This window comes from Scyliorhinus torazame, chromosome 7 (assembly GCF_047496885.1).
Source record: "Scyliorhinus torazame isolate Kashiwa2021f chromosome 7, sScyTor2.1, whole genome shotgun sequence".
NCBI lineage: Eukaryota > Metazoa > Chordata > Chondrichthyes > Carcharhiniformes > Scyliorhinidae > Scyliorhinus > Scyliorhinus torazame.
The window spans coordinates 38,858,446-38,880,987 of NC_092713.1; the positions used below are offsets into that span (position 1 = coordinate 38,858,446).

A 22,542-nucleotide genomic window follows, 5' to 3' on the forward strand; every position below is an offset into this window, starting at 1 on the left:
GTGCTCAAGTGGAGTTCAAACAGCCTAGCCCACTGCCCTGATGCCCATGCGATGCCATGAGGGGGACGACTCCCTGCACTGGCGACGTTGTTAATGCTGTCTCCTCCCCTGACCTGAGATGGGCTGCTGCAACTTTAACTGTGAAGGGGTTACGCCCTTTCACTCCGAAAAGCATGAGCACTCGCACCTTTTTAAACGCCTGGCATCCATAACGCACCCCAATGTGACCTTTGCTGCCCTCAGCTAGTCTACAGCAGACAGTTGCTTGACACCAGCCACTCCATGATAATCCAAAACTTTCCGAAGATGGGCTTTTAACCAGCCCTTAATTCTGTTAATTAGACTTAAAAAGTACAGTCTAACCCCACCCCTCTCATGAAAACTGGTGACGCTGGAACCAGAGGTAGTAACATCCAGTCGCATGATGCTGCCGCCATTTTTCAAGGCCACCTGCCCCGAAGATTCAGTGCTGGAACTGACCAAAGTGGTCTATTGTAGCCTTGAATATTTCTATGTAACGAGATGCAGTTCGCAGACCCTAATGAGTATAAATGAGCCCTCCACATTTTTAATAGCCCTCATTAAAGCTACATAAAAATGCATAGCTAATGAATAAAACAAATGTTTTATTCATTCATCATGTATTATTTGCATCCAACAATAAAGAAGCATAAGAAATAGGATTTCCCCCACTCATGAACACCTTTCTAGCTCATTACTCCATTTGCCAAATAAATCTGATATATCAAAACTCTCAATTGGATGTCATCGATGAAATCATTGGGAAGTAAATGATTTACACACAATCAACAATAGTCTCATTTACTATGCGCTGTAACTGTATAGAATTACATTTCATAGCAAGTGGGTCGACAAACCTGCTGATCAATCTATATCTCTGTGTGACTTTCGTCTCCTTAGAGTGAACAGAACTGTTACCTCGGAGCCCTTTGTGACTTCTCAGCTGTATGGTCAATAAAAATGTTATATTTAATGCTTTGCCGTTTTCCTCAGAAGACGTTTGCCAAGTAACATTCTTAGAATGCTAAAATAATTTTCCATATCAATTAAAATGCAGACTCGTGCTGATCTTCAGAAGTGTGCAGATGAAAAATAACACCATTTTCTTGGAAGAAAATCAAAATGGTTCCAATAATCTAATTGCTGCTGCTTTCAAAGGATTACTGTAGCCAGAGGCTTGAAATCTTTAATGTATTCTCTAGCCAGATTTTTTTAAATTATAAAAGTAACTTTTTGCGAAACTTGTTTAAAATTAATTTAAAAGAAGCTATTTGCATTGTGTGCTAAAACACAGCGATTAATTCAAATCCTACTGGCAGATACGTAGCTCATCTCTTAAAATGAAGCAGAATAAAATTTTGCTTTGAGCTATCTTAGGGTCACCGTTTATGTGGCTTTCAGAGGATCCAGGAAACAATACCTAGTTAACATGACTGCCAGTAACAAGATAAATTGTCACTGGGGTCCTTTATCACCCTGCCAGTTGTAAATTGGGAGAGGTGGATACTCCGCGAGACCTTGGTGTCCTCGTGTATCAGTCGCTGAAAGTAAGCGTGCAGGTGTAGTCGGCAGTAAAGAAGGCAAATGGTATGTTAGCCTTCATAGCAAGAGGATTTGAGTATAGGAATAGGGATGTTTTATTGCAATTGTATAGGGCATTGGTGAGGCCACAACTGGAGTAATGTGTGCAGTTTTAGTGTCCTTCTCTGAGGAAGGATGTTCTCGCTATAGAGGGAGTGCAGCAAAGGTTTACCAGGCTGATTCTAGGGATGGAGGGACCTTCATATGAAGGGAAACTAAGTCGGTTAGGATTATATTCATTGGAGTTTAAAATAGTGAGGGGGTGGGGGAGGGGAGTCTCATAGAAACTTTTAAAATTCTACCAGGATTAGAAAGGGTAGATTCGGGCAGAATGGTGGCCTAGTGGTTAGCACAGCTGCCCCACGGCGCCGAGGTCCCAGGTTCAATCCCGGCTCTGGGTCACTGTCCATGTGGAGTTTGCACATTCTCCCCGTGTCTGCGTGGGTTTCGCCCCCACAACCCAAAAATGTGCAGATTGGCCACGCTAAATTGCCCCTTAATTGGAAAAAATAATTGGGTAATCTAAATTTTTTTTAAAAGGGTAGATTCAGAAAGAATGTTCCCAATGGTGGGACTGTCCAGAACTTGGGGTCATAGATTGAGGATAAGGAGTAAATATTTTAGGCTGAGGTGAGGAGAAATTTCTTCATCCAGAGAGTCGTGAATCTGTAGAGTTCACTACCACAGAAATTGGTTGAGGCGAATACATTGTGTGTTTTCAAGAAGGAATTAGATATAGCTCCTGGGGCTAAAGGGATCAAGAGATATGGGGGAGAAGACGGGATCAGAGTATTGAACTTGATGATCATCCAGGATCATAATGAATGGCGGAGCAGGCACGAAGAGCCAACTGGCTTCCTCCCGTTTCTATGTATGTATTCCTGACTGTATTTTAGGACCAACTTAATTCAAACTTATAAATATATTTTAGTGCAATGGGTGCAAATCAGTGGCGCATCCATTCTAATCATAAGATCATACAAACATTTATTTCCTTCTTCACTTCCTCAGCAGGCATCTAATTTTTTTTTAAAACAGCCTTACATTTGTGTGTACTTCCTGTCAATTTCCCCCCCCCCCCCCAAAATAAGCCCATGTCCGGATTTATTATGGAGATTGTCTATGTAAACGTGTTGCACCATAATGCGGCAGCACGGTAGCACAGTGGTTAGCACCGTTGCTTCACTGCCCCAGAGTCCCAGGTTCGATTCCCGGCTTGGGTCACTGTCTGTGTAGAGTCTGCACATTCCCCCCGTGTCTGCGTGTGTTTCCTCCGGGTGCTCCGGTTTCCTCCCACAAGTCCCGAAAGACGTGCTGTGGGGTGAATTGGACATTCTAAATTCTCCCTCTGTGTACCCGAACAGGCGACCAGCAGCTTTTCACAGTAACTTAATTGCAGTGTTAATGTAAGCCTACTTGTGACAATAAAGATTATTATTATTATTATAATGATACCCTCTCCTGATGGAGGAAGCTGTAATCAGAGCATTTGGATAGGCAGTTCCCATTCTACTGGGAGTATAAAAATTGGGACTGTTAAGATACAGGGGCGAAATTCTCCTACCCGCCCCGCCACATTTCTGCCCCGACCAGCCGGCGGGAGTCTCTGTAACACCGGCCGGTCGATGGGGTTTCCCATTGTGGGGCAGCCCCACGCCGTCGGGAAACCCCCGGGCGCCGGCAAAACGGAGACTCCCGCCGGCGGAGAATGACGCCCGTGATGTCAAACCTTTTGTCTGTCCTATGTTCTCATTTTTACCCCCAGCCTGTTGCCTGCTTTGATCTAGTCTTCTGGTTAGCTGCTACAATGTTGCTACACCATCTGGGATTTCTGTTTAAACTACAGATTTTGGGCGGAGTTCAAGCACCCCAATCATGATGGACCAGGCCAAGACATCCCCTTTAGGTTCTGTGGTAGAACCGGTGAGGTTGATTTGATAGACTTGGCAAGCAGCCAATCGGAAAATGTACAATTTGCAGCATTTTCCTATTTGGGCCTGTGATTGGTGGGGCCAGTCAGAACGTTCCAGAAAGAAGGCAGATCTTCTGAAGTGTGTCATTTTTGTCTGCTCTCCTGTGAAGAGATCTAGGCATCTCTGTCTCTCTGCCTGTTGATTTATAGAGCAATCTACAGCCTGCAGGTTCTGGTTGAATACATTATTAGGAGATCACTGGCTACAAAGAACAATCTCATATCTATTAATCCCTTATTCATTTTAAACCTTCCCACCACCCCATTTCCACCGTCTGTGTCTGGGTGGAGGGTGGGATGGGGTTTTGGGATTAGGTAGATTGTTAGACCAGTGTTCTGTGATTTCTTCATATAGTCATCTTTTCCTCTTGTTATTAATAAACAGTTCGTGAAGGTTTTTATTTACAAATCTGGTGTCTACATGTCATTGGAGCAGTCTAGGGCCAAAACCTCAACAAGTTTATAAAAGTTATTTGTTAATTCACTTATGTTGCGACCCCGTGTTGGAGGACAGGGGGCTGGAACTGACCGTACGCTCGCCCAGGGTGTCATAATCTATTATTTTAACCTGAGGACTCAATTGTGTCTGTGCGTCCTGCTCTAATTAATCCACCTTCCAACCTGACTTCACCTGCAGATTACACTTGATCTTGATTTCCCGTGTATCACACCGTGGAAAATGGGCTGGCTACATTTGTGAGCTTTCCTCTTGTTCATAGTTTAATGATAATTTTGTAGTACTGGTAATGCCCAGATGTGCTGCTTGTTTCAGTGACTTTAAATAGTACATCTGTTGACAAGTTCTCCCACCATTGATGACACAGTGAGTGGAATCTTCTCAGTTCCAAAGAGGTGTGTTTTCCAAGTGGCTTTGTTAGAAGTAGAGTAAGCATGACAGAGGCTACATGCCTGCCAGCGGCAAGTCGTTAATTGTGCACACTAATAAGATAATTTGAAGAAAGCCGATGGCACAATGGGGATCGTCCCAATGGCAGATGGTCCCCTTGCTGAGGCCAGAGCCCAGCAGTAGCTGAAGGCAGTCTCACGGCAACAGGCATAGGGGGTTGGGGTGGTGGGAGGGCCATTAACAGTTGCACTCGATTACTCCAGCACAGACCCATTGGGATGTGCTGGCCACAGTTATGGTCACACGTCACGCTGGGAGGCTGTTATAATCCAGAAAGCTGAATGGTGAAGGCCAGAGAGAGAGCTAAATTTTTCACACTTTTAGCATTAGTTACAGAGTTACATTTTGCAAGCATACACTTCCTAATCCAACAACTACAGTTACCAGTCTGCAGCTATTTATATAGAAACATAGAAAATAGGAGCAGGATGAGGCCACTTGGCCATTCGAGCCTGCTGCACCATTCATTATGATCATGGCTGATAATCCAACTCAGTAGCCAAATTTCACCCCCCCCCCATAACCTTTAATCCCCTTCGCCTCAAGTGATATATCTGACGGCTTCTTGAAAACAAAAAGATAATGGCACATAAAGAGATTAGAATTTATGACTGGCAAACAAAGGTGAACAGTGTGTCAAAGGACAACAGGGAACAGATAGCCCAAATGGATTGGGGGGAGGGGACAATTGTGAGGGAAAAACAGATCTATGGAAGAAATTAAGATAAATTGACCAAAATAAAAATGGTATGAAGGTGGAGGAGAGAGTTCACAACAAGTCCGGAAGGCTGTAACGTGCCTAATCAGAAGATGAGGTGCTGTTCCTCCATCTCTTTATATGCCACTATCAGCACCATTCTTAGTCTTAATCACCTCCATTTACATTCCTTTTGTTTTTCCACAACATCTTTGCCAAACTCCACTTATCGCTGGGCCCCTATACAGGATAAATTTTCTCCAGCTTTGACAAATAGTCATCCAGACTTGAAACATTAGCTCCCTAGAGTGCAAAGAAGGTTCATCAGGATGTTGCCTGGTATCGAGCTCTTGGCTAGCAGGAGAGGTTGAATAAGCCAAGATTGTTTTCACTGGAAAGACGGAGGCTGAGGTGAGGCCTGATAGAGGTCTACAAAATTATGACAGACATAGACAGGGTGGATATTCAGAGGTTTTTCCAAGGGTGGAAGTGTCAACTATAAGGGGGCACAGGTTCAAGGTAAGAGGGGGAAGGTTTAAGGGAGATATGCGGGGTAAGTTATTTTACACAGAGAGTGGCGAGTACCTGGAAAGCGCTGCCAGAGGATGTGGTGGAAGGCGGCACATTAGCAACATTAAGAGGCATCTGGATGGGTACATGAATAGGGAGGACCGGATGAGGGCAGAAGGTTTTTTTTAAAAGTTAGGGCATCATGATCAGCACAGACTTGGAGGACCCAAGGGTCTGTTCCTGTGCTGGACTTTTCTTTGTTCTTCTCTCTCCACAGATGCTGTCAGACCTGCTGAGATTGTCCAGTATTTTCGGTTTCTGATACAGTTAACAATGATGGTCTGACAACTGTGACCACTAATGATTTAAATGTTTTGCAATGCTTCTCCATTTTGAGATGCCCTCTCTGTTGCCTAACTGCCTCAGGGGTATCCACCTCTCCCAGCTGGTCATCGCTGCGAGCACTCCAATTGAGCCTCCAGCCTTTCTGGTCCACCAAGTATCCTGAATTAGACAGGGCTCCTGTAGGTAGCTGCTGAAATGGTTGCCTCCAGTAAGATCACCACTGCCATCCTGCCATTGCCACTTTCATGTCCTTGACCCAGAATTTAGGCCAATGAGAGGATAATGACCCAACTAGAAAATCCCAGCTCCAACTGGCTTAAACATGTGCCTCTCTGCACACTGCCTCCACCCACTGAAGGAAAAAAAATAAGAGAAGTATTTTTAAAATGTTTTATTCAATTACTCTTTCCTTGTTCAATTCCTGGCTTTTTCTCTCTGCTCCAACCCGCTTTTTCTTAAGTCCCCTCCCTCATTGGCTCACAAACTCTGACTTTATTCCCTCCTCACTTTCCTCTTTCTGTCTCTCCATTCAGTCTCTTCCTCCACCGCAGGTTGAACAATTCTCTGCTTTTAAGCCTGCTCTTTTGTGCCATGGGCTCCAATCAGCCACTGAATTATGTGCCTACATAAGTTCATAAGATGTAGGAGAATTCGGCCATTTGGCCCATCGAGTCTGCTCCGCCATTCGATCATGACTGATCACATCCTGACCTTAACTCCACTGTCCTGCCCGCTCTCCATAACCCTTCAACCCATTACCAATTAAAAATCTGTCTAACTCCTCCTTAAATTTACTCACTGCCCCAGCATCCACCTCACTCTGTGGTAGCCAATTCCACACATTCACAACCCTTTGGGAGAAGTAGTTTCTCCTCAAATCTGTTTTAAATTTGCTACCTCTTATTCTAAGACTCTGAACTCTCGTTCTAGAATGCCCCACAAGAGGAAGCATCTGTTCCACGTCTACTTTATCCACACCTTTTATCATCTTGTACACCTCAATTTGATCTCCCCTCATTCTTCTAAACTAGAGCACAGGCCTAAACAGTTCAGTCTCTCTTCATACAACAAACTCCTTATCTCTGGAATCAACCTAGTGAACCTCCTCTGAACTGCCTCCACTGCCACTGCATTTTTCCTCAAATAAGGGGACCAAAACTGTGCACAATACTCCAGATGTGGTCTCATCAATGTCTTGTATAGGTGGGACAACACTTCCTTACCTTTATACAGACCTTGGTTACCACCAACTCTACAGCTTAATAACCCTGTGCCACTTGTCACACCAATCTACCCCCGATTCTGGAGCCAGATGCCCAGTCTGACCTGCTCCTAGATGTAAAGCACTGGCCCTCCAGAAAATCATGATAGCTGTATCAGCGATAGAACAACACAAAACTCTTGGATTGTTTACCCCCACATTTCTGTGTCCACACCTCCAACCAGCTCTCCAATCAACTCAGCCAGCTGTTGTATCTTTGCACCTAGGCACTGATCTGTTGATTGGCTCTCCCAACATAGGTTTTTAAAAATTAATTTGTGAGATGTGGGCATCGCTGGAAGGGCCAGCATTTTTGCCCATCCCGAATTGCCCTTGAATTCAATGGCTTACTTGGGCATTAAAGTGTTGTAACCTGGTGTTGTAAGACTTCTTACTTGGACATTAAAAGTCAGCCACACTGCTGTGGGTCTGGAGTCACAGGTAGGCCATACCAGGTAAAGATGGCAAATTTACTTGCCTAAAGGACACAAGAGTTTCTTCCAACAATCGATGGTAGTTTAATGGTCATCATGACTCGGAATAGAATGCAGATTTATTAATTGAATTCAAATTTCTTCAGCTATGAACCCATGTTCTGAGAGCATCTGTCCGGGCCTCTGGATTACTAGCCCTGTGACATTACCACTATGCCACCAACTTCTTATTCAAGTGAGGCACATTCGTGATTCATAAAACAAATATGCATTAGCAACCCAGTGCAAGGTTCCAAAATTATTAATAAGACTGATCGTCATCCTTCGATTCAGCGCTCCTATATTTTCCAACACCGACTGTTGGCAATGATTTTGTTATCATTTACGCCTGCTCTTGATCTATCTTTTGGTTCTCTGCCATCCCCTTCTGCCTTGCACCGACACCCCTTTGGTCCTTTAATATCAGCAGCCTACTACCCGATCACAGACCCGCCTCCTTTATCTTTTTTTCCCTCTCCATTCCTGCTTTCCCCCATCTCTGAACCTGCTGAAAGCCTATGACATCGTTGCCTTGCTCAGTTCAAGGGAAAAGTCATTTCTTTCTCTCTCGCTCTGACTTCCTGAGAGTCTTCTGGATTTTCTCTTTCTATTTCAGATTTTCAGCATCCACAGTCCTCTGCTTCTGCATGTTCCAGCAGTTACTGTCTAAATGTGGATCTTAACTGAGTTAGTGGGAGGCTACTACAGCAGCTCTTTGTGAAGATTCTGGGTGCAGAGGCAAGGATAAAACAGAAGTAAGCACCTTGCAATGTGGTCTACATGCTCGGCACAGCTTGAAAGCTGATGTCAGTGATTTAATTCCGAATCTAGATCATGATGGGCAGTAAGATTAGCTTGAGCTTTTCAATGTTCACATTTTCTCAAGTTTAAACCCTTCTGTCCTCTGGGTGACGGCAAAAATTACAAGCATGTATACACTTGAATCCAGCTAAGTGCCTGTCAATATGTGAGCATAATAAACCCTGCAGTGGTGCTTTTTCAAAATAACATGTTTTTAGGTGATCTTTCTATTCATGTACTTGAGGGAAGTCAAGTAATGGGAAACAAAGCGCACTGAATAATCCTGTTTCATCACTTTATAGCCGTATTCCCCACCGTATAAGTTTGACATTTCTATTTCCTGCACCAGCTAACAGAGTTGTGTACATCTGAATCTAGTTCAACTCTATATAATAGTCCCTTGTTTACGAGAGCCTTTCTGATGATGTCCTTGAAATTCAGATTGGCAATTTGGAGTGGCTAAATATAACTGAGCTTTCCGCTGACTTATTTGATACCAAGATATTCTGCTACAGATCACTTTAAAAGTTGAAACACAGAGGTAACAACATCGGACACCAGACTTCCAGACAGTTCACAGTTTGATTTCTTCCATGCATGCTGATGAGCGATCAGTCCCTGTCTACACTAGTTTAAGACAGCCTTGAATTCATTTAAAACAAAACAAACCCAGGACTGGGTTAGAATAGCAAAGACTGGAATTTCATGTCAACATCTAAACAAGTCCATTAAATATTGCACAAGGAGGAATTTAAATCTACCATATTTCAGAATCAATTGCAGTCTGAACGATACCAATGAATATATTTCTCCACTTCAAAGTGTGGCAGGCTTGATGTTCAATTAGCGGGAATCATAGAATCCCGGCAGTGCAAAAGGAGATTATTTTGGCTCATCGCGGCTGCCCCAATAAAAGAGCACCCTAATCAGGCTCCCGCTCTATCCCTGAAACCCCATAACCCCTCTTAACCTACACATTCCTGGTCACTAAACGGCAATTTAGCAGGGCCAGTCCACCTAACCTGCACATCTTTGGGCTGTGGGAGGAAACTGAGCACCAGGAGGAAACCCACGCAGACACGGGGAGAGAGTGCAAACTCCACACAGACACCCAAGGCCGGAATTGAACCTGGGTCCCTGGCACTGTGAAGCATCAGTGCTAACCACTGTGCCGCCCTTCTGCACTGTTGAGGGGGGTGGGGGGGGGGGGGGGGGGGAATGAAGAGGGGAACCTAGGAAGACCACTGTTGTTCAGATTTTGTAGTCAATGACGAGTAAATAGTTCCATCCATGCATTAGAGCTTGCACTGGAACCTGTGGTGCTTAGAAACCCATTTTGGTGCAGTGCCCACACCAGAGGATCTGGGATCTGTGTGAACAGAGAAAGCTATGATATACATCCTCAACCAATCAGACTGAAGAATTCTTATTGAGGCTTGCGGACTCTGATCTGGGAAGAGTAAGTTAGAATATTTAATTCAATGTAAAATCTTGTACAGAAAGGGAAATAAAGAGAGCGTAAGAAAAGTGGAGTTGAGAGATGGAAATAAAAAGTGATATAACATCACCAACAATAATCACAATCCGAATGAATGAGTCTCCACACTTGTATAAGTTGATTTCAGTGACAAAAGAACTTGTTTGGACAGTAATGTACTGCCATTGAAGGTTTACTTGCACTTAAATGGGAAGTCCCTATATTTCTTTGGCAAATTTAATGGGTATCTATCATGCACGCACAACAAATTCACACCATCCAGGCGTTTCAATGCTTTGTGTGAGATACTGGTATAGCATAGTTTCTGGAGGAGCAAGAGACCTGGGGCAGCAACCTCCTGACTCCGGTGTTTAATTGTGTATACTCGCTTGCATTACATTGCAATCTGATTTATTCCTTATAACAATGAGCGCTGTATGCTTCACCGTTATTTTTACCACAAACTCTGGATCACAATTTTTTGCTCTGTAGACAGTAGTGTTCAAACAAGAAGTCCTATAACACCAGGTTAAAGTGCAACAGGTTCATTTTGAATCACTAGCTTTCGGAGCATAGCTCCTTCCTCAAGTAAATGAAGAGATGGGTTCCACAACCACACATACAGACAAATTCAATGATGCAAGATGATACTTTGAATGCATGTCTTCGCAGGTAATTAAGTCTTTACAGGTCCAGATGGTGTGACTGAAGAGAGGGCTAATCATAGGTTAAAAAGTGGTGTGAATTGACTCAAGCCAGGATTGTTGGTAGGATTTCACAAGCCCTGGCCAGATGGTGGGGGGTAAATGAAATGTGACATGAATCCAAGGTCCCGGTTGAGGCCGCAGTCAAGGGTGCAGAACATGGCAATCAGTTTCTGCTCGGCGATTCTGCACTGTCGCGCATCCTGAAGGCCGCCTTAGAGAATGCTTACCCGAAGATCAGAGGCTGAATGCCCTGGACTGCTGAAGTGTTCCCCGACTGGAGGGGAACATTCCTGCCTGGCAATTGTCACGCGATGTCCATTCATCCGTTGCTGCAGCGTCTGCATGGCCTCGCTGATGTACCCTGCCTCGGACCATCCTTTCCTACAGCGTATGAGGTAGACAACGTTGGCCGAGTAGCACAAGTACGTACTGCGTACCTGGTGGGTGGTGTTCTCACGTGTAATGGTGGTCCCCATGTCGATGATCTGGCACATCTTGCACAGGTTGCCATGGCAGGGTTGTGTGGTATCGTGGTCGCTGTTCTCCTGAAGGCTGGGTAATTTTCTGCAAACAATGTTCTGTTTGAGGTTGATCGGTTGTTTGAAGGCAAGTAGTGGGGGTGGCCTTGGCAAGATGTTCCGCTTCATCGATGATATATTGAAGGCTGCAAAGAAGGTGTCGTAGTTTCTCCGCACAAGGGAACTACTGGATGACAAAGGGTACTCTATTGGTTGTGTCCCGTGTTTTGTCTTCTGACAAACCCATATCTTCATTCACCTGAGAACGGAGCTGCACTCCAAAAGCTAGTGATTCAAAACAAACCTGTTGGACTTTAACCTGGTGTTGTAAGACTTCTTACTGTGCCCACCCCAGTCCAAAGCCGGCATCTCCACATTGTGTTCAAACAAGGTTTTGTTAGCTTAATATTCAAATTTGGCTTTTACCACTGAAGGGAAAATAATGGGCAGGAATGTGGGAAGGTTCCAATTAAGAATATTAGAACTGAAGTTACAATATCAGGATAATTTGTTTAGTTCCATGGTGTACTAACGCGTAGGGCAGGATTAATTGCTGAGGGCAGGCTCCATGCACTCCAGCATAAATGTCGGGGGGGGTGTCCGTCTCCATTTAGCTGGCTTAACCCACTTTGATTTGTCAGGGAACAACCCATTAATTAATATGAGGCAGGACTTCTGCCTGTCCACTGGAGGAAGCTCTGCCTCATAGAGCTACCAGCCAATTGGAAGCTGGCTGCTCTGTATACCAGCAGCACCAGAAGGACGCCTCTGTTCCAAACCCCCCTCTTCTTTCTATACCCGTCTCTGCTCCCTTTCAGTGTGATGCCTTCTGGGAATCAGTGCATGGTGACCTGCTGGGTAGTTTTGACCTGGAGGAAATGAAACACACATGCAAGGAGACCCAGCCCCTTCTCAACTCTTCCCTCTGCTGTGTTTCAATATGTAGCAGGGAAGTAAGGAGTATGGTTTATTACAACAGTTTATTAGGGCAGACAACAGAATATGGTTTACCAAGGGATCTTTATAGGGGTTAAATGATTACATCAAAGGGGACTAGGGAATATATGTAAATTACTATAGGGATATTTAGAGGGATTTGGAACATATGTATTAGGAATGGTTAAGTAAAATGCCACACTCACAGTAAATAAAATACCATCCAGCTAACATGTAGATGTAAGCCACATAGGCATCGCTCGCTGGATGCTCACATAGTTAATCAACCAGCTCGTATCAGTAAGACTCAGATGTCTTCAAGACCCATATCTGTAGCTTGATTGCCTGGCGACTTCTGTACTACCTCAAAGACCTTACTCAGCAAACAATGCTAGCAGTGTAAGGCCGAGATTAGCAAGAACCTCTTAAGAGATGGGAAGACAGATAATTCTTGGAATAACAGACACCCTGCCTCGGGAAACTCTACAAATTGTTTAAAGTGAACCTAAAACAGCCAATGTTGCAAAGTAAGCAATGTACTGCCTACATGGCTTTCACTGTGTATATCATGGTTTTTCAGTTGGATAGGATTCTGCTCCAGAGGCACTCTCTGATGTACTGCATCTCAACATGTTGACAAAATAAACGATTGTTCTGTACCAGGGTCTTCTGTGATTATTTTGTCTAATAATCTGCTCCACAATACAATACACACATAGATATGTATATTTTATATAGACACACAGACACACACACCTCTTATGTAAAAATAAAATCACAAACCCATGCTTTATAAGTTAATATTTCAGCAGCATAACTGATTGAATCATTAAATTTGCATTTGGAAGCTGTACTTACTGAGCAATTTTGATTAGCGTTTCGTTTCCAATGAGTTTTATCGGCCTTTGTTGTTGCTGTTGATCGCAGAGAAGCACAAGTCTTCACACGTGGATTAAGCGTGAGTATATTCTATTAAAAACCAGATGTTTATATTAGCATAGTTTTTCACTTTAAAGACTGTAAAGTTTATAGTACATAAGAACCATGAGCAGGATTCGACAATTCGGCCCCTCGACCCTACTCACAAAATTCAAAATGATCATGGCTGATCTCACCTTGTCCCCAACTCCACTTTCTGCCTGTTCTCCAAACCCTTCAAACCATTGCTCTTTAAAAATCTGTCCGTCTCCTCCTTAAATTTGTCCAGGCATCCACCGCACTCTGGGGTAGTGAATTCCACAGGTTCATGACCCTTTGAGAGAAGTAATTATTCCTCATCTCTGTTTTAAATCTACTACCCATTATCCTAAAACCATGACCTCTCGTTTTAGATTTCCCCACAAGAGGAAGCATCTGTTCCACATCTACTTTGTCAAAACCTTTTATCATCTTACATATCTTAATTAGATCTCCTCTTATTCTTCTAAACTGTCGAGAATAGAGGTCTAAACTGGTCAATCTCACTCAGGCGCGATTCACCCAAATGGCAACAAAGTCCAATAACGAACGCATTTAGCTGCGTGTTTCCCTGCGCTCACAGTGCTGAGAAACACATTGATATTCAACGCAATGCATGCTGTATAAGGGGCCTCAAAGGGTAACACGCGGCTGAGGCCACACAAGCCCCATTTTGTAGAGTGGGGAGCTCCACTTGCTCTCAGCAATGCCTTATACAGTTGCAACAACACATCCCTACTTTTATACTCTATTCCTTTAGCCATTAATGCCAAAATTCCATTTCCTTTCCTCATTACCTGCTGTACTAGCATGCTAGTTTTCTATGAGTCATGCACTAGTAGATCCTGCACTGGTGCACTCTGAAATTTCTCTCCATCTAGATAATAGGCTGCCTTTCTATTTTTCCGAGCTGCCAAATTTTGGCCCACTCACCTAACCTATCCATAACCGTTTGTAAATTTCTTTAACTTCTCATTGCAACTTACTATCCCACCTATTTTAGTGTCAACTGTGAATTTGGCCATAGTATCTTCTATCCCTGCATCCCAGTCATTGATATATATTGTAAATAATTAGGGCCAGAGAACCGAACCCTGTGGCACCCCACTAGTTACATCTTGCCATCCAGGTAAAGACACATTTATCCTGACTCTCTTACCTCTGTTAGTCAGCCAGTCCACTATCCAAGCTAATAAATTACCCTTACCCCATGTGATCTTACCTTGTGTATTAATCTTTTGTGCGGCACCTTATCAAATGTCTTCTGGGAGTCCAGATACACTACATCTACAGGATCCCCATTATCAACTTGACTTTGTACATCTTCAAAGAACTCCAGCAAATTAATTAAACATGATTTACCCTTCTTAAAGCCATGCTGCCTGATGGATTGCATTTTGACTTTCTAAATGTCCTGTTTTTACTTCCTTAATAATGGTTTTTAACAAATTCCCAATGACAGATGTTAAATTGACTTGTCTATAGTTTCCTGTTTTCTGCCTCCTCCCTTTTTGAATATGGCAGTACATTAGCATTTTTCCAATCCACTGGAACCTTTGCCACATCCGGGAAATTTTGCAATATTATAACCAATGGATCTACTATCTGTGCTGCCACTTCTGTCGCGACCCTAGGCCATGGGGACTTGTCTGCCTTCAATCACAATAGTTTGTTGAGTACTTTTTCCATATTTATGATGATTATTCAAAATTACTTCCTTTCTATTACCTCTGCATTACCTGTTATTAATGGAATGGTTCTCATGTTCTCCACTATGAAAACTGAGGCAAAATATTGATTTACTATCTCTGTCATTTGTTTCCCACTATTAACTCCCCGGTGCAATATGATATGTCTTAGTTTTTTTGTCTTTATGTTATCTTTTTAACTTTCTTCCTTAGCCATAGATGTTTTACCCCTCTTCCAATCTTTCTTCCTCTCTGGAATATATTTTCATTGGGAGGAATTGAATAGCTCCAGAAACAACTGCCACTGCTTGTCAACTGTCCTGCCTTTAAGTCTTCCTGCCCAGTCCACTAGGGCCAAATCTGTCCTCATACCTATGTCACCACCTTTGTTTAACTCCAGAACTCTACTGTGGGACTCCAGTTTCTCACCCTCAAACTGAATTTGAAATTCTATCATGCTATGATCACTCTTCCCTCAATGACCCTTAACTATGAGGTCATTAATTAATCCCTCCTCATCACACAATACCAAATCCAGAATACCTGCTCCATGGTTGATTCCACAACATATTGTCCCAAGAAACAATCTCTAATACATTCAATGAACTTTTCCTTGAGGCTACCTTTGTCAATTTGATTAATCCTGCCTACATGCACATCAAAATCAACAATTTTTATTGCCATATCTTTCTTGCAAGCCCCCAGTATTTCCTGGTTTGTAGTGTTCTGAACTGCAGAACTACTGTTGGGGTACCTATAGATTACTCCCACTAGAGACCTCCTTCCTTTGCTATTTCTTATTTCTACTCAGACTGATTCCACTAAGAGGAGGTGGTGGCAGAGTGGTATTGCCACTGGACTAGTAACCCAGAAACCCAGGATAATGATCTGGGGACCCAGGTTCGAATCCCACCACGGCAGTTGATGGAATTTAAACTCAATAAAATATCTGGAGTCTAATGGTGACCATGAAACCACGTTTGTAAAAACCAATCTGATTCACCAATATCCTCCAGGGAAGGAAGTCTGCCATCCTTACCTGGTCTGGCCTACATGTGACTACAGACCCACAGCAATGTGGTTGACTCTTAACTGCCCCCCAATAAATGCTGGCACAAATATTTAAAAAGTGTATCATTTCTCATTACTGCACTGATCCTTTCCTTTACCTTTCTGACTATCCTCCAAAATGCTGAGTACCCTGGGATAGTCAACTCCAAGACCTGGGGCGAAATTCTCCGGAAACGGCGCGATGTCCGCCAACTGGCGCCCAAAACGGCGCAAATCAGACGGGCACGTGCATCTTTGGGGGCCGAGCCCCAACCTTGAGGGGCTAGGTCGGCGCCGGACGAATTTCCGCCCCGCCAGCTGGCGGAAAAGGCCTTTGGTGCCCCGCCAGCTGGCGCGGAAATGACATCTCCGGGCGGCGCATGCGCGGGAGCGTCAGCGGCCGCTGACAGCTTCCCACGCATGCGCAGTGGAGGGTGTCTCTTCCGCATCCGCCATGGTGGAGACCGTGGCGGAGGCGGAAGGGAAAGAGTGCCCCCACGGCACAGGCCCGCCCGCGGATCGGTGGGCCCCGATCGTTGCCGAAGTCTCTGGCACCGGAGATTCGGCGGGGGCGGGATTCACGCCAGCCCCCGGCGATTCTCCGGCCCGGCGGGGGGTCGGAGAATTTCGCCCCTGGTATCCATATAACCATGTCTTCAGACCCCTCTGTCTCTACTTGTAACGTTAACTCATTGATTTTATTCCAAATGCATTGTGCATTCAGAAAATGCCTCATCGCGCCCGACTCGGTGATGCGACGAGGCCATTAAATCTTGCGGGATGCTCGGAATGCCTCGTGAGATCCAATGGGATCTTGTGAGACGTTGTGATTCGGATCTCGCCTTCGCGGGACGAATTCCAGTTTGCCATATTAAAGTCAGCTATTAGGCTCATGTAAATATGTCAGCACCAGATTCTCCCGAGGTCCGAGAACAAATGCCCATGGCATGGCGCCGTTTGGCAGTGGTTCATACAAACGTGGACCAGGAGTAACAGCAGTTGTGGGGGGGGGTCTTCCAGGCCATTGGAGGCCCCTAGGTGTCGGATTCTGGGACGGGTGGTACCCCGGCACTCCCGCTGCCACCCAGGCACCTTGGTGGTGCCACCTTGGTAGTGCCAACCTGGCACTGCCAGGGTGCCAGGTTGTCACTGCCAGGGTAATAGGTTGGCAGTGCCAAGGTGCCAGGGATCAGGACCAGGGATGCCCTACCCTTATGAGGTGGGGTGAAAGGGGGCTCGAGGACCCCCTAAGAGGTAAGTTGGGGCAGTGGTGGGATCCGGAAGCCGCTGTGTGGTGTACAAGGGGGTTCGAGAGATCAGGGCGGCATTTAAAAATGGCACCCCGATATTTTGCTGCACTGGCGAGCTGAGCGCGCCAGTGCAGGAAATGAGATAAGTGCAGCCTCGGCGGCACATTCCCAACCGAGGCCAAAAAAACCCAAGAGTCCTGTTTGATAGCCGGCCCGTTCTCGCTACTGGAGATGCCAAGACATACTCCTCTACACGTGCCCAAGATGAGACTCTGTTTTTTGGGTGTGGAATTATGCCCAAAGCTTTTAAATGTATTCTATTATCAAATTTCCCTGCTCTTGTATGATTCGTTGGTGCAAAATGACGTTCACACGTCCTGCTGTCCCTTTTTCTTATTTTCTCGTACCAATCAGCCTGATCGCTAACCTGCTCTCCTACCTTCTCCTTAATCTTCAATTTTCTAATTTTCGATGCAACTGAACCCTCCCCCCAGTATTTAGTTTTGCTCTATTCATTTAGAAATTTCTCAGTAAATTCCTCCTATTTGCTTAAATAATACGAATAGCTTTACAAATACATTTTAAAAATAACATTAGAAATTTGAAGCAATCGCAATGCAAATTGTATCCAAAGGTTTATTTAGAATTCTTGAGTACTGGAATTGCTTTCATAAGAGGTTTCAAAAATAAAATGTATGACTCCTGTTTAAATGCTTTGAGACAATTGGTATCGACAGATGTAGGTGCATGACTGTTCATAATTCTACAAAATGAATCTCGTGTCTGACAACAAGAAGTTAATGATGAAGTTTGCCAAAAAAGATAAAGTTACTGAACAGCAAAAATCAATGTTTACCAAAGGACAAATAATTAATTTGTTCAGTGGAATGAAAGGGGCAGGAGTTAAGTGGGGAAGATGACGGACGGTAGAGGGGATTGGAGGCGCAAGCCTCCGGTAAGGTTGGTAACGTGGAACGTCCGGGGACTGAATGGGCCAGTTAAAAGGTCGCGGGTGTTCACGCACCTCAGGAGCTTGAAAGCGGGTGCTGTCTTTTTGCAGGAGTCACACCTCCGTGTGAAGAACCAGGTTAGGTTAAGGAAGGGGTGGGTCGGGCAGGTTTTTCACTCGGGGTTTGGTTTGAAATCGGGGGTGTGGTGATTTTAATGAGCATAAAAATGGGATTTGTGAGAAGGAGGTGAGGGATCCAGGTGGGAGATATGTGATTGTGAGTGGGGTATTGGAAGGGGCACCGGTAGTGTTGGTAAATGTGTATGCCCCAAATTGGGATGAAGTGGGTTTTATGAGGGGGTTGCTGGCAGCAATCCCGGATTTGGCCACGTACCAGTTGATCATGGGAGGAGATTTTAACTGTGTCCTGGAGCCGAGGGTGGATAGATCGAGCCCCAGGTCGATGGGTAGGGTACGAATGGCAAGGAAGCTGGGGGGGGGGGGGGTTGGCGATTAGGGATTATGTGGAGTTCAATCAGAATGGGGAGGTGTCGGCGGGCAATTTTTGGGAAGCACTGAAGGCAGTGGTCCGGGGAGAAATTATCTCATTTACGGTTCGTGCGAATAAGGAAAGGAGGGCGGAACATGACCGTCTAGTGAGCGAGATAGTGGAGGTGGACAGGGGATATTCGAGGGTGCCCACCGTGGAGGGATTGGCGAGGTGGAAAAAGTTGCAGGGACAATTTGACAGGCTGACAACGGGGAGGGCGGTAGGGCAACTGCGTAGGGCAAGAGGGGTGCAATACGAGTATGGGGAGAAGGCGAACCGCATGCTGGTGCACCAGCTGCGGAGGCAGGCTGCGTCCAGGGAAATATTGAAGATCCTGGGGCTGGGGATGTGGTGTCAGAGCCAGGGAAGATAAATGAGGCGTATAGAGGGTATTACCAGGGACTTTATGAGGCAGACCCAGGAGGAGAGGAGGGGGACATAGGGTGGTTTCTGGAAGAGTTGGAATTTCCCCAGGTGGAGGAAGCAAAGAGGTAGGTGTTGGAGGAGCCCCTGGTGCTGAGGGAGGTGCTGGATAGTATCAGGGGTTTGAAGTCGGGGAAGATCCCTGGGCCGGATGGGTACCCGGCAGAATTTTATAAGGAATTTGCGGCGGACCTGGCACCACATCTGTTGGGGGTGTTTAATGAAGCACTGGAGAAGGGGAAGTTGCCGGAGACGATGAAGCAGGCAGTAATCACACTAATCCCCAAAAAAGGGAAGGATCCGGTGGAATGTGTGTCGTATAGATCCATAACGCTATTGAACACGGATGTGAAAGTATTGGCTAAGTTGTTGGCGGGGAGGATGGAGGATTGTGTCCCGGGGGTGGTTGCAGAAGATCAAACAGGCTTCGTGAAGGGCGGGCAGCTCGTGACTAATATAAGATGGCTGTTGAATGTGGTGATGAATCCGTTGAGAGCTCTGGTACGGGAGATGGTGGTGTCCATGGACACGGAGAAAGCATTTGATCGGGTGGAGTGGCGGTACTTGTTCAAAGTTCTGGGAAGGTTTGGGTTTGGGCCGAGATTTGTGGCATGTGTACGGTTGCTGTATGTGGCGAAAGAGCGAGGGTGAGGACGAATGATATGAGGTCACAAAGCTTTGACTTACACAGGGGTACGAGGCAGGGGTGCCCGCTGTCGCCGCTGCTGTTTGCGCTGGCCATAGCGCCATTGGCGATGGCTCGCAGGGGGTTGGCAGAGTGGCAGGGGATAATGAGGGGACAGAGGGAGCATCGGGTGTCGCTCTATGCTGATGACCCTGCTGTATGTTTCGGATCCATTGGAGAGTATGGGAAGGATTATGGGCCTGTTGGGGAGGTTTGGAATGTTCTCGGGATACAAGCTGAATGCAGGGAAAAGCGAGGTATTCCCGGTGAATGAGCTGGGACAGCGGGCTAATTTAGGGGGGATGCCATTTACGTTAGCGAGGAATAGGTTTAGGTCCTTGGGGATTCAGGTAGCGAGGGAATGGACGGGGCTCCATAAGTGGAACTTAATGAAGCTGGTGGAGGAGGCCAGGGAGGATCTTAAGAGGTGGGATACACTGCACCTAACGCTGGCGGGGAGGGTCCAAGTGGTGAAAATGAATATTCTGCCGAGGTTCTTGTTTATCTTTCAGGCTCTCCCGATCTTTATACCAAAGGCCTTTTTTCGGAAAGTGGACACAATCATCTCAGACTTTGCATGGGCGGGGAAGGTGCCAAGGGTGGGGAGGACCCTGCTACAGAGGCAGAGGCAGCAGGGGGGGTTGGCGTTGCCAAATTTGCTTTATTATTATTGGGCGGCGAATGTGGACAAGGTGCGGCGGTGGTGGGAAGGAGAAGGGATAGAGTGGGTTAGGATGGAGGAGGAATCTTGTAAGGGGTCTAGTTTGAGGGCTATGATGATGGCAGCATTGCAATGGCTCCGAGTAGGTATTCAGAGAGCCCAGTGGTGTAGTCCACGGTGAAGATATGGAATCAGCTGAGGAGGCATTTTAGGGTGGAAGGGATGTCTGTGCTAACGCCACTGTGCGAGAATCATGGGTTTGAGCCGGGGGGATGGATTGTGTATACAGGAGATGGGGCTGGTCAAGGTGAGGGATTTGTATTTGGAGGAAGGGTTCGCCTGTCTGGAGGAGCGAAGGGAAAGGGTAGAGCTGCCAAGGGGTAGTGAGTTCAGGTGTCTACAGGTTAGGGACTTTGCACGAAAGGTCTGGAGGGGGTTCCCGAGATTGCCAGGATACACCCTGCTGGAGCGACTGCTGCTTCCGGATGTGGAAGTGGAGGGAAGAATTGGGGATATATATAAGTGGCTGGGGGAGCAGAGAGGCGAGCGGGTGGTGAAGATCAAGGAGAAATGGGAAGCGGCATTGGGAATGGAGATCAATTGGGGAGTATGGGGTGAGGCACTGCAAAGGGTAAACGGGGCCTCCTCTTGTGCAAGGATGAGCCTGATACAGTTTAAGGTGGTGCACAGGGTGAGAATGATTGGGTTCTTTCAGGGGGTAGCAGATGAGTGTGAGAGGTGTGGGCGGGGGCCAGCGAATCATGTGCATATGTTTTGGGGTTGTGAAAAATTGGGAAGATTCTGGGCGGGAGTGTTCACGGTCTTAACCAGGATAGTGGAGGAGGGAGTGGACCCGGACCCTTTGGTGGCGATATTTGGGGTTTCAGAGAAGCCGGAGCTCATGGAGAGGAGGAAGGCCGATGTCATGGCCTTCGCCTCTCTGATTGCACGGCGACGAATTTTGCTGGAGTGGCGGTCGGCATCACCACCGGGGGTAGCAGCATGGTTGGACCTGTATGAATTCCTGCGGTTAGAGAAGATTAAGTATGAGTTAAGGGGCTCAGCAGGGGAGTTTGAGAAAAGGTGGGGGTGTTTGTGACTGTGTTTGAGGAGCTGTTCATCGCAGGGGGGTGGAGGGGGGGGGGGATGGGGGGGGGGGGGGGTGGTGATGGGGACAAACTGTATAGTTGATTGTTGGGAAGAATGTTTCCCGGGGTGTTTATTTGCTGTAACCTACTTTGATACAAGTTTGAATAAAATGCGTTTTTTTTTAAATTCATTTGTTCAAGAAGGGATGACTAGAAAAATATAGCACCACCCAACAGAAACCAGGTTACAATGAGAGTTAAAATCTAAGCAGGAAAATCATCATTGTTTTCCAATTTTTGTAATCGTCTACTTAGACGATGGGTTAAAAGAAGGCTGAGGCAAGAGTCTAATGCAGAAGCTCTGCGAATGTGTTTAATTTAGGATATTATGTAGATAAGACCCCCAAAGCTTTCTTGAGCATCGACACTCAGTTCAGTAGCACCTGTCTTCACCTGTAGAGGTGAAGGTGAAAAGGACGAAATGCGCATTCGACAAATGTCAAGTAAAAATACAATGGAGAATTAGGCGGAACACAGAAGGACCAGAGGGGAAGTGACAAAACTAAGAACAAAGGCAAGGAGGGAGCATGAAATGTCCCTGGCAACTAACATAAAATGGAACCCCATGGTTTTCGATAAGCATATGAATTAAAAGAGTGGAAAAAGAAAGAGTAGGGCTGATTCGGGATATAAAAGGGGTCTTGGACAAGGAGGTAGGAAAAATAGCGGAGGTATTAAGTGAGTATTTCACATCTGTCTTTACAAAGGAAGAAGGTGCTACCCAAGCACAGGTGAGAGAGGGGGTAACTGGCTCACTGAAGAATTTAAATTGAGAAGAAGAAGGTGTTAGAAACGCTATCTTTATTAAAAATTGCTACGGTTTCAGGACCGGATGAAATGCATCCAATGGTACGTGAGCCATCTGCTCAAAATGATAAAATGCCCTGTCGCATTTTTATGGGGGACTCAATTATTAATATCGTCTTGAAGAATTTGGTTTTTGGAAATCAAGAATGGGCCTCCAGCTGGCACAGA

General features: G+C 45.7%; 1 protein-coding gene across 4 annotated transcripts in view; it reads right to left on the reverse strand.

Moving 5' to 3' along the window:
- The window catches only part of LOC140426151 (dihydropyrimidine dehydrogenase [NADP(+)]-like), a 1,098,238-nt gene that overhangs the window by 872,547 nt on the left and 203,149 nt on the right, over nt 1–22,542 (reverse strand). For all 4 annotated transcript variants that reach the window (XM_072510567.1, XM_072510568.1, XM_072510570.1 and 1 more), the window contains exon 2: nt 13,065–13,175. In XM_072510567.1, coding sequence (XP_072366668.1) covers nt 13,065–13,175 — 111 coding nt within the window. The remainder of the gene's footprint in view (nt 1–13,064; nt 13,176–22,542) is intronic.